The 13,402-nt window shown below is 36.9% G+C and overlaps 1 protein-coding gene across 1 annotated transcript in view; it reads right to left on the bottom strand.

The window, feature by feature from the left end:
* ADCY2 (adenylate cyclase 2) overlaps positions 1-13,402 on the bottom strand; it is a gene marked incomplete at both ends in the record, with an annotated part of 216,402 nt that overhangs the window by 69,462 nt on the left and 133,538 nt on the right. The window contains 7 exons of the mRNA XM_084279914.1: positions 1,147-1,190; positions 2,477-2,653; positions 2,986-3,118; positions 3,488-3,646; positions 9,789-9,916; positions 11,158-11,269; positions 12,432-12,580. Coding sequence (XP_084136040.1) covers positions 1,147-1,190; positions 2,477-2,653; positions 2,986-3,118; positions 3,488-3,646; positions 9,789-9,916; positions 11,158-11,269; positions 12,432-12,580 — 902 coding nt within the window. The remainder of the gene's footprint in view (positions 1-1,146; positions 1,191-2,476; positions 2,654-2,985; positions 3,119-3,487; positions 3,647-9,788; positions 9,917-11,157; positions 11,270-12,431; positions 12,581-13,402) is intronic.

Here is a 13,402-nt window from a genome sequence, read left to right as displayed (position 1 = left end):
ATCTCAAAATCTTAAAGAATTGCATTATTTGTCAATACCACGGTGCAATGATCTTTATTTTTACCATCAGACTGATAGCAGTCCATTTCACATACTGTCCAAATGTAAGTGCTCAGCTTTAAAACCATATTGTTTTTTATTAATATGACATACATTCAGTCAAAAATTTTTCACCATCTGGAATTCAGCAATATTTTAGGTAACTGTATAGCTCTCCAGTAACCTGTGATTAGTTGATTTATCAAGCAGAGAGATGGGCAAGGAACATGCAGAATGACTTGTTTGCACAGCCAAAGACAATAAAAATACTTTTTAAAAAATTATTCAAAATAATTTATGTATTTATGCTATTACTTAGAATATTGCAAGAAGGACATTATCTGAAGTGTTATCACATCAAAATAAAAATTAACTGTTACAGGTTTCTGACAGTGCTAAGCTTGTTTTTTAAACAGGTGTCATTCTTTTCTTGATCTAGAAATTATGGATGTTTTTAAAGAGGACATCAATTCAACCCTGTTTCTATTCCTCACCCTCTTGCCCTAGTCATTGAAGTACCAAGCAGGAGAATGAAAACCTAAAGCTATTGTATTTTTGCAAACATTTTGTGTAGCAGGAGCACTACAGGAAGACCACAAAACACCTTTTGAACGTTTACCACTGCAAACATACTACAGACTTAGAAATAAAACACAATGCAAAAACAAAGCAATTAAGAAGATACATAAAATGTCTCCTTTAGTACATACTATTAGCTGTTGTGACACAAATAAGGAGCACTTTCCATCTTCCCTTTTCTTACCCCTCTATGACTCCCCTTAACCTTCCTGCACATAATTTTTCCCCCACTGCTAGAGTAATTGAGTTGTTAGAAAAAAAAATAGTAGCCCATCAGCATGCTTACACTAACTCAGAATAATGCTATTTGTTAGCATGAACTGTGTTTGCAATTCATAAATAACATGCCTGCCAAATCTGTTTCTGTGGCCCTTCTCTGTGTAACAGGTTATCAGCTGAAAAAATAGTTTGGGTGAGAAATGGCCCTCAACACTTGAAAATATGCCTTATAGATCTATGAATGCACGTGAATATACCTGTATTTATTTGGACTTTATATGAATAAAATATTTTAAAAGATTAATTTACCTCTCTCTGCAACGCTGAAAATGATATTGCCCCATAGGAACATCCTAAAAACCAAAAGAAAATACTTATGAACTCTAATTGACTTCAAAAACATTAGGTTGTTTTAAAAACAGTTAAAAACAGAGTCAAGTAAGGAGAAAAGTTTCCAATGCAAATATCTCTAGCATTGAATTAGAACTCTCTAAAAGAAAAATCCAGCCAAGAATGAAGATGGAGTAACCTGGAAACAAATTGGTCTATCATTATGAACACTAAATAACTAAAACAAGAAGATGAATCCAAAAGTGTTTTGCTTTACTAGAAAGTCAATGCTTCAAAGTCGCCACTGTTTTAATGTAGCCCAAATTCCTGCCAGCTTCAGAAAAAACCAGTCATAAGTGTTTTTCAAAAAAAAAAAAAAAAAAGCAGAGCTTTGCAGCCAAACACAGGCAGTGGTCATTATTTTTTATTGATAAGCAACAGTAGCCATTACAGCCACATTTATTTTGTGATTAATAGTGATAGCTAGGTACTTTCTGTAATGAACACATCACAGTCCACATTCTGATGCTCTGTATTTATTGAACAAGATGTGTTAGGTGGCTCAATCCTGTGTTCTCATATGTAACAGGAACAAAACTGAATGCCAATGTTGAAAACTATTAGAATTTACCTCTGCACTTCCAGAAACAGAGGATAATGCAATGTACAAGCTGTGGACTGACAGTAAAAGTTTTGGAAGAATTAAAAAAATCTTTTCTACATTGTGAAACTCGGGCCATCAGCCACAGCCCTGGTTAGAGCACCCTCAAAAGGCAGATGCTACCAGGATTATGGATTTGGCTCCCAGAGAATTGTTCTAATGAAGTCCGCTCCAAGTACCACAGGGATATTCTAACTTCACAGCCTTTGCTCCAGGTTTGGCTAAATTCCAAATGAAGACTGTGGCTAAGTAGCCAATAAATCTTAGGGAATGTCTCTGTATCAGAAGCTTTCCTTCCCAAAGGTGTTGCACTCTGGCTTTATGTTCAAAATCTCTTTCCACAAGCTGAACAGCAGTCATCCTACATGCTGTGATTAGGGCTCAAGCTCAGAGGGTCAAATTGCGTGTTTTAGTAGGCATGCTGGACTCCTTAAAATTCAGAGGTGCACTTATAGCAAGACATTGCTCCTTAGAGTCTAATCCAAAGCTCAAACATCAGTGGAAAAGCTCTCAGCAACTTCCCCAAATGCATGCCCTTTAAAACACTTGTATGATCTTCTTTCAGAAACAACCAGGTATTTAGCAGTGAGCACCTTTTTCCTTTCAAATATTGCTAAATTGTATGAAATGACATAAGTAGGCCCCTACTGTGGTGCTAATCTTGCCGTTTTCAGTAGTCATGCTGTCCCTGTGGTGCAAGTGTGCAAATGGCTTGGCTGCTCCCCAGGACTCCAGGTACCGGGTCATGCGGACAGAAGCTCTCATTTTGGCTCCATCAAGAGTATGACGAGGTCTAATGTGGTGCTGAGGGCTTCGCTTTTCTCCCTGGTTGACAGAGAATAAGAGGTGATATCAGCCTTGGTGTTGCTCATTACCTTTTGCAGCAGTAATGCATCATCTGGTACCACGTATCTGTATGCTTAGGAACTTAAAAATGGAGAGATGCTAAGAACCTGCAATTCGTAATGATATTGCTGGGAAATATCAGAGACTTATTTCTGAAGAGCGGGAAAGATTTGCAATGCAAACATTGTGTATTTGTAGTCATCACTAATAGTGCTGATCAATAGCTTATGGTAGTGAATTATTCAATAAAGAGATTAGTGGTCCTCCTAAAAAATAACTATGACTGGCCACAAAATAAAAGTACTACTAACCTTAGGATTGATTACAAAGTAAGTCTTAACATTATGCTCTTTCAGATATGGGTCCCTCACATCTCCATCCCCATCTTCCACTTTGTAAGCTCCATTCAAATGTGCCAAGGTGACTGAGGTGATGTGAACGCGGCTGAAATTATATTTTAAAAGAATGACAGAATCACAAATACCGATCAAAATCATAATTTGAACCTGATCAACCTTTTTCACTAGCTTTTGGATATATATTTTTATATACTGCTCACTTCACTTACAGGCCTTCTAATCTCATTTTTAGAAGTTGTAATGGGCATACTTCTAAAGGCTTCCATCCATAAAAATATTCTTTAAATCACAGGAAATACTGAGTGCCTAGTTGGTTTGGGTATTGTTTTAAAGACAGCACAAAAAATTAGTTCAAGCTTCTCTATGAAGGCTGATGGCTGAAGACATGGTACCTACGCATTTTTCCATGGTATAAAAATCCATGTGTCAAAAGGTTAAGAGAGAAGCCTCTTACCCTGGAACTCCTCCAGCTTCCATGTGATTTGCCAGAGTAACATCGTGTGACCACACATCATACTGCCACTTCTGCAGCCCGATAACACCACAAAGCACGTTCCCAGAGTGCACTCCTACACGCATATTAATGTCAACTCCAGTTGCATCTCTCACTTTCCTGTAGTTGAGAAGAAAATCTGTGTTAATTATAGTGTCTTTGATTTCTTTTAACTTACCAATCGCATTAGTAATAACAACAGTGATAACATTTATTTTTTTTTAGCAGAGTCTCCATCCTTTTTATGCAAGCATTTTTTCTATATTACCTTTACCACCACCTATATTTGAAACTATTTGCAGTAAATATTAATTCTCAACTCCATGTCTAAAGTCCCTTTTCTTTAATACTCATTTGAAATTATTTGGAAGGGCTTAAGTAGTGGAAATGTTTAATCTGATGATAAAAGATACGGACTGCTTTGTTCTACACGCAGCTTTTAATGTAGCCACAGTTAAACAAACATATTTTGGAGATCTGGAATGTGCTCTTCTATCTAAAGACCCCAGTATCTATGTTAGAGACCTTCTCATATCTGGCTTCTGCCAGGCCCTATCAGTCTTGAATGCTTGCTTGAAAATGCTTCTGCTGTGAGAGAAAGGAGAAAAAAATAACACCTCAGGATACTCTACAGGCTGGTGGCTTGTACAGCTTTTGGGAGTATGGACTCAGTGCTGTTCAGGCTGTGGAGAACGTAAGTTCAATAGCTTCCACATGCTTGGTGAGTGCTGTACCCACTAGATTATTACACAAAGAATAAGAGCCACCCTCGCTGTCCAGACCACATCTAAACCTGTGACCTTTCCAGTGGCTCTAGACAGAGTTGAAGTATCTGTTCATACCAATCCAAATCTCAGAAGAGCCCTCCACATAAGATAGATGTTAATCTTTCCAAAAGTCTCTTGTGAATCACAGGTGGGTTACTTAAGTCAACCAACTAGAACATTTTCACACATGTCATATGGGTAAAGAGTTATAAAATTAATTCAGATGTCTACATGTTTATATATTGCTAAGAAATAGGAAGATCATAACTTAATTGGATCCATACATTTAAGCTCCAACTCATATGGACCAAAACGTCAGCAGTAATAAGGAACACAAACATACATTAATCTTCAGGGAGTTCATGGTGTTGGTGGAAGGAATAACAGTAGAAAAAGAAACCCAAATGGCTCCTGTGTATGAGTCATGTTGTACATCTAGCAACATCTTCAAGCTCTATGATGAGAATCATCAGCTCTGTACCTTCCGAGTTACAGAATTAAACTGGCCTGTTTCTCTTATTTTTGAAAGGGACATAGAACTTAACAGGCTTAATTTGATATGGTAAATCCTATGTGTAAGTAGCACTTCTCAAGTGTTCTTCTTCTGGGAAATGAAAATAACAGGAGTATGACCTAAAGTATTTTGTTAAACTCTGTTTTGAAGTTATTAAAAAGAAGGAGAGAAGTTTTTTTTTATTCCCTTGGTATCTAACAACTGTTTATCGATATCTCTTTTCACTTTGCCATTTTACACTGCTCTCCTGTAGCTAGCACACTTGAAAATGAACTGCTTGTAAAGGATCTTTGTAAGCAGTCAGCAAATGATGAACACCACTTTGCTCCGCACAAGGAATCTGACAGGAGCTTAACACTGAAAAAAAAGGAAAAAGAGTTTTACAAAACTGAGCAAAGTGGAAGAGGAACACTTATCCTCTAGGAGTGCTTGTCAAAAGGCTGCCCTGCCATGTTCCAGAGAGCAAGTTACAAAAATTGCTTTATAAAATAAGCCCTCAGGAATTAAAGAGGGGAGTAAGTAGAACATGCTTTAGAACTGAATCTTCTGTCTTAAAAATTAAAGAAACTACAGAAGCTTTTAAATTAAAAATGTAATTAGAAATGAAAACCAAATTAGGGTTTACTACTACTTCTCTCCTGTGCTCCCTGAACAATTGCTATGATGATGCAGACACCGAATGAGTCTCACATCCCCACAGGACACTTGCCTCACCTACACAGGTATATCTGAAATTTCTCACTGTTGCTTGATTTTCTGCTCCCACATTCTCTCTGGTTTCCCTCAGTACACCACAGTCAGTGTGACCATCCTGGCTGGGTGGTTAAAATATTCATCAAGACTGTAGTTTTCCTCCTGCAGCCTGAAATTTGAGTTTGTTAGGTTTCTATGTTTTCAACAGGCATGATTAGCTTGCAGGTAGTTGTAGCTACTTCACTCCATTCAAGCAAGAGCTCAGGTCCTTAGGAAAGAATCTTCTCTGTTTATCTGATCATTATTAATCGATAATTCTGCACTAATGTACCAAAGACTCACCTACTCTCAGTTTACACACGTTCAGTGATTCTTAAGCACTTAGTTCCCTGAAAACTGCCAGCTTTAAAAGTATAGGATTTTTCTGGATCAGACCTGCAGGAATGAAATAATACCTAAGAAAAAAATATTTTATTTTTTATCTAGCTTTTAAATTGGTACAACCATCTCATCCAAGAGTGTCTTTCACTTTCCTCTGACATGGAACTAATTACACACTACCAAATCAAAGACAGCCTTTGAGAATATATGGCTGAAAAATACAAAAATTAGGAAGTCACCAAACAGACATGGGGTTGGAGTTTGGGCTCAAGGAAAACAGCACATATATTCATAAACAAACATATGTTGCCTTAGCATGCAAGCCTTAGCCTTAAACCACCTAATGAAGATCTCAACATTACAGGCAGCACTAGCATCTATGGTTTGATAAGTTGGGCATCCCCACTCCTGGGCAAGTAGGCTGAAGGCTATAAGAAATATTGTATATGTTCCCATATAGAGCAGAAAAGCAAAGCAATCAGTCAAGGGGACTACTAGCAAGTTTAAATGGAAACAATCCATAGCATAGTGAGGCTGAATTGCTCAAAATGGAGTTATACAACATTAGGAAACAAGACTGAATAAGGCTTTGTATTCCAGATCACCTGGTAATTTTGTAGAATTCCTCCTTTTTGCTTCAAAGAGAACTGGAGCTGAAATCAGATTCAGGTGGTCAAATGTATATAGAACTGTTTTTTCTAAACGGCAAACTGCTTTGTGGCAGTAAATTAGGCACTGAGGGGTCAGTTTGCACCTCAGTGACTGAATATAACAAAAAACTCATATCTGACAAAAAGATATTTTAGACATAGTGAGTCAAACATATTGAGTGACACACTTCCCATGGCAAGATTTTTACTACTTCTAGTTTTACAGGCCACAGAACAATTTCAGGAGATGCTTTCACACAAAAATGCAGCAATCATACAACAAAATATGGAGGTGATTAATAATCAGTAATTTTTATTCACCTGCAGGCTGCAACACTTGACATAATACTTTGAAAGCATTTCAAAACGTGGGGTACAGATTCCTCACTTCTTACAGAGATGTTAATAGGCTGTGACAATCAGGCACCTATCTACAGGAACGTTGTGAATTCTGACTACAGTAATAAAGTCAGATCAGAATGTGCTATGCAACTAAAAAATAATATTCTACTCTAGAAGTCTGCTCTTACCAAGGAGGACCTTATCATCCAGCATTAACAATGAACATACTTGATAGCAGCTTGAGCAGAAAGTTATTTCAAAGAAAATTGGTAAATTCTGAAGTGTGAGGAACTGACAGATTGCTCTCTGAGCTCAAGTAAAGCATTGCATTATGATGTGTAAAATTATACTTTCAGTTCTTTGTGAAGGGCAATTTATGGCCTGAGCTTGGCATTGTTTTTCCATCAGTCTGATTTTTAAGCCAACCCCCGAAAAATGTGAGGGAGTCAGAACTTATAGACCTAAACTCTTTTACCTCTTACCCTACCGAAGGGATATGGGCTTTAGTTCCTAATATACTAGAGAAAAAATTGGGCATTTAAATGAAAAAGATAAAACATTCAGAGAAAGCAAGTGAGGATACAAGCAATCTGTAGATTTTGACATTGTCAAAGAAGTACTCCAAGTACCATAAAAAAAAAATTTGCATGCAATATGAAGTACAACCATATCTGGATAAAGAAAAAAAATAGAAATTGCAGCAACCCAATTCCTGTACTGAGGTTGGTTTTACAAAAGATCCCTATTGCAAGGAAAAAAAAATAATTTCGGTTTCCACAAATATTACACCTTTTCCATTAATGCCTTTAAAAGAAAAGAACCAAATTTTTATTAATCAATCTACCCGTTTAGTAATTACCCTGGATTAAATCACAAGACCAGGCTACTGAAGGCCAAAACCTTCTGGTCAACACCACTATCCATTTCATGGTGAGGTGCACATCACACACATACCTCACAAGGATGAGGTAATCGCTTATTTTGATGCCTGGACAGTGGAAAATATGACTGGCACAAAAGCATCAAAATTGGTACTGAAACTTACAGAAAAGCCCATCAAGTTTTAAAACCAGTTGTTTAAAAAACCAAATCATATAGAAGACTACCAAGTATCCAAACTTCCCTACGATATATATCTTTGCGAAGTGTAGCTCACCTAGATACACTGTAATTTTAGTCAAAGGAAACAGCTTTTCTATAGGAAAGGTATTTGTACCATTTGTACCATACCTGCTATAAGTAACCATTTATAGTATTTTAACTCCTAAACGCTAAAAGTAACTTCAAGTATGAAAACAATGAATTATCTGACTTCGATTAAAAGAAAAAAAAGTAGAAGCTTTTCTAATTGTCCTTTCGACTTTGGTTAAAAGGAAAACAAAGTAGAAGGCTTTTTAATTGTCCTTTCCTCACAAAATGTTTTCTAAATAAGTGAACAGAATCAGACCCTTGCTTAACAAACTATAATACTGTAGAACTGAAGTTTCTGGAAAGGCAGGTTTAAGCCCCTTCAGAACGATGTGCAGACATCCAAACTAGGTTTAAGTAGCCTTATACTGAAAGGTGTCCAGCTTTGTTGTCAGAACTCATCCAGGGCAAGTCACTTACAGAGGAGCTGTTTCTACTCTGCATCAAGAGTTCAGAGAGCAGTCAGGTGAAGAGATGAGGTGGAGTAAAGCTGCCCTTTCACAAGACTTCTATAGGGTCCCGTTGTCTTCAGAACTGCTACCGTTGCCTATAACCCATTCCCAACCTACTCTTCAGTAGTAAGATGGAGGGTTCCTCAAGTCTGCCTTTAGCTGTATCCTCAGGTGCCTTACAAGTTTTAGCCCATTAGATACAACCATAATTATTTTTCCTCCTTCACAATCATATCAAAACTCCTGTTATAACTCCAGTTACTAGAAATAAGCTGCTGCTATTTCAAAAGAAATCTCATTAAGGATCTCAAATACCTTGCTCTGTTTTCTGTTTCAGTGGCAGAATAAGCACAATGATTATGGGAAAAAAAAACCCACAAATTCAAATGCATCTGATAAGCACAGAGTTCTCAATGTGCTAACTGACAAAACTTTTTAGAAAGATCTCACCTAACCCTCAGGTCTAATAAAACAGCCATATATTACTGGTTATTTAACAACACGGGAAGTAGGCCTCAGAGCCTAGGAATCTTTATGCCGTTAGAAATGCCTTTGGTACACATGCTCAGTATCACTGCACAGGCTCACTGCTTGTGCTTAATTGTGGAGGAGCAATTGCTCCTGACCACCACTGAACACCAAACTGATTGGGAGCCAGGACCCCTGGCCTCTCACAGAGCCATTTGACTAATGGGTTGCAGCATCATGACTCCACAAAAAACAATGCTTTCCATGACCTAAGTGATGTCTACTGGGGTATTTACCATCTCATTACTACAGAATTACAGAATAGTTGAGGTCAGATGGGACATCTGGAGATCATCAATCCAACTCCTGCTCAAAATAGGGCGAGCCAGAGCAGGATGTATCAGTTGGATTTTGAGTATCTCCAAGGCTGGAAACTCAAACACCTTCCTGGACAACCTGTGTCAGTGCTCAGTCACTCTCACAGTGAAAAAAAAGCCTGGCATCCAGGTACTTAAATGCATTGATGAGATTTCCCCCCCTCAACTTTCTCTTCTCCAAGTTAACAGTCCCAGCTATCTCAGTCCTTCCTTATACTAACAGTGCTCCAGGCCCTTAATCATGGTGCAGTGAGGAAATAGCTTGGCACAACCTGAAATCTTAAAACATTTCCTCGCTGAGGCTGAGATCAAGATTACCACACTGGACCCACCACCGCAGGTCTAAATGTTTCAACCAGCAGCACAGCTACAGACAAGTAAGTGACAGAATTTATATTTCTGAATATTTAATAAAAAGTTCAGCACTTACTTAATGGCTTCACACATGTCCAGTCCCATTTTCACACAATTCTTGGCATGATTTTGAAGCGATATAGGAAGTCCAGAAACACAGTAATAGCAGTCACCTAGGATTTTAATTCTCATGCATTCATTTTCCTGGAGAAGAAAAGGTCACTTTCAACTTGAATGACATAAATGAAGGGTTACTGTTGTGAAATCATTCAACTTAAGTCTGTTTCAGTAGAGAAGGATTTGGCTTGCAAAAAAAGGAAGTGCTGTCAGAGGGTTTTGTGCAGATGATTACTCCATCTGTTATTGTCTTTAATGGGCAAAACCAGGAAGAAGTTCACTGCAAAACACCTATCTGCAGTGTTGTTCACACCTTAGATTAAAGAACTGAGCCAATGTATCCTGTACTCAATCCAAAGTCTTTTTGTTTGAAATAAGAAATCAAAAGACCTAGCCTTCCATATTTACATCTTTGTACTATGTAATATGTCCTGAAACTAGCAAGCACAATCTTATTTCTATCTTTTGTACTCTAAGGCAATATAAATTTTGATATTTTTTAACCAATACTGGACAATGCTTTTTTAAATAAAATCCACCTAATCCTAATTGAGGACTATAACGACCTCTAGGATCAGTATCTTTAGCAAATAATAAACTCAGTGTCCCCATGTTAAAAAAAGTTCCAGCACCAGGTATTTCTCAGGCATTTAAAAGGCACAATGAAAGGAGCACAATGCAAGCACACGGGCTGTGCAATTCTCCTGGAAAAATGTTTGCAGAAGTTCCTGTTCAGATCCCTTAGTTGAATTCACAGGTCACATAGCATTGCACCTTCCCTCTTAAAAGCTATTTTAGCGGTTTTGATTTCACCTTGACACATAGCATGAAATTTGATGTAGTTTTTATAAAAATGACACCTAAATAAACGGAAGAAAATCTGATTGTATTTTAATCTTTTCTTGAGTAATCAAGAGGCTGTGGTCAGTAAAGTTGCTTTGATCAATATTGTCTCCCTTGTCCTCCAGTCTCTTTGTTTTTCCAGATATCAGAAAACTGACTATCAGTTTTCTATCTTGGGTTTCTTTGTTGCTGTAAAAAATATTTAATGAGTTGTTCACGTTCCATTGAGCTTTACAGGGCTCTGTGAGCCATCTCTATCAGTGCTATTAGAGAGAGATATCTTGAGTTTCACAGATTGTCAAACTAGCAGAACCACAATGTTAAACTCAAACCAGAGCCAGATTTTTTCTTTACATTTCAAGTCTAAACTTCCTGCCAAAGCCTCAGAAATGCCATCCAATGGTAGAAGAGTCCCCAAGAAGAAAAAGTGTTTTAAAGATGACCTATTTATTTAAAATAACTGTAGCAGCCCAATAGAAACTCACCTTTGCAATCTGATCAAACTTGCCAAACAGCTCGTTTAGCATATGCACCAGTTCCCCTGGGGAGCAGTCACTGGCCAGGCGAGTGAATCCGACAATATCAGCGTACAAGATGCTACAACAGAAAGGAACAGAGACAGTGTCACAGCTTCCTCCCACTGCACTTGCATTTATCAATCATCAATGGCAGAACCTAAAAGTAGGTATTCTGGACATCACAGAGGTATGCCCATATGCAAAACGGCCACTGCAAAATGTAGAGTAGTAAATAAAACTATTTATAGGTAAAACTTACATTTACCTTTACAGGTGTTACATTTTTATGTTATAAATACTTATTTTTACCTTTATAGGTATTACCATCACAGGTAGTACTTTTACAGGCCTATCTATATTTACAGGGATCTATGGGCATTCTACAGCTCTATTTGCTACAGTGTCTTAAAAAAAAGAAACTTTCTCCCTACTCACAAATTGGCAACATAATAATGACAATTATTTCAAAAAACATGTTTGGTATCAGAAACTGTTTAAAATTTTTTTTTAATCATTGTAGACATTTTCTATCTTGATTTCTGGTCAATGATATGCAGCATGAACGCCCTTGTTCACTTTTTACTTAGGTTATTAAATTCAAGCTCAACTGCTAAGATATTCAAGCCATACCCTATGTTTCTAAAACTCCTGCAAAACTCACTTAAAATGTAATTTCTAAGAATGTCATTCAAAGTAACTTGTTCAACCAAATAAACAGGCAAAACAACTTGCAAAGATGAAAGAATATCAGAAATACATGGTGAATGATTTTTCTAACTTCCAGAAATTTATAATTAATAAATAATTAGATTTGTCAGCAGAATATTTTATCTCAGATGTTGTGTAAAATACATGTGATCCAACTGCCTCTATTTCTTTACATTATATAAAACCCAAGAAATTGCTCTAGTTAAGAAAATTAAAAACTCAGAACAACTGACACGAGTTACAGTTTTGACTAGTATGCATAAAATCAGGATTTTTTACTGAAATATTAAGATATTATGAAGAAAGCCTGTTAATGTATGGCTTTTTCTGAAAGACCCCTGTGTGCTGTCACCTTTGCTGCTCTTCTGAGAAGCAGAGCTAACAGACTTGTTAGCATCTGATCAAATTAACAGATACTAAACCTTAAGTTTTTGAAAAAACATATAAACCCAGTCATTTTATTGCTCTTTTTCACAGTTTCTCTTCGATTTTTTTTCTGAATGTTGTTGATACATTTTATTAGAGTACAATACCTTACATTGGTGTGCCTTTTGACATACAAATTGTGGAAGTTGTTGGTATTTTCCAGCTGGCCAGCCTTGGGACCTTGTAACCTCTGAATGATCTCTGCTTTCATTTCCATGGCAATGTGAGCAGGCAGTAAAGAAAGTAGAAGACGCTCCTAAAATTTAAAATGAAATGTCCTCAATTTCTTTAAGGAGAACAAAATCAGCTTGGAAGCAATACTGTGTAAGGCATACACTGTTGTCAATATTCCAGAATATTTTGACAAGTCTTTGCCTGCCATGGCCTCCAAAATGAATCAGCTCCTTGGAGGAATTGTCAGAGATATACACACATTTCCAAGTAATATTTAACTTCTTCAAGGTTTTGTGTATACTAGAAAAAGCTTAAACTAAATGTCCGAAGAAGTTATGTACAGTGATCAATTCAATATATGAGTATGATGCAGGAAATATGGATTAGCAAATAAAGCAAGAGCTTCAAGGACTGCTCAAAGGACTTCAGGAAAACACAGTCCAATTCAGGCAAAATTAGGCTAAATGATTTTTTTAAAATAAATTTTGAATGTTTAGTCATAGTTTTAGCAGTAGTTAGACTGAAAATTAAAAGCTGAAATCAGGACAACAAACACAATGAAAATGTTGGACTTTTACAGCTTATTTTGATAACTACTCTCCGCCTACTTTAATAAGCTACTGACAAACTAAAGCTTTCTGAAAATATTAACCTAAAAGGAAACTGGGTATTAAAAAAATCCCAAACAAACCTACATATTCTTCCTTACCTTTTGTTAGCATTATACTCAGTCTTCCCCTTGTGAAGCTTTCTTACATCAGCTTATTTTAATTTTGCCTATTCTACCTGTGACAGCTTTCCACTGAGTTCCTACTTCTCTGGAAAACTGAATCAACAAGGGAACAGCTAGAACTCTGCAACAAAAAAACTTCCTGCTTTGCTCATATTCCACCTCAAAACTGAG

Source organism: Gallinula chloropus (genome assembly GCF_964237585.1).
Source record: "Gallinula chloropus genome assembly, chromosome: 2".
NCBI lineage: Eukaryota > Metazoa > Chordata > Aves > Gruiformes > Rallidae > Gallinula > Gallinula chloropus.
The sequence above is the reverse complement of the archived record's forward strand: the minus strand, read 5'-3'. Positions and strand labels throughout refer to the sequence as shown.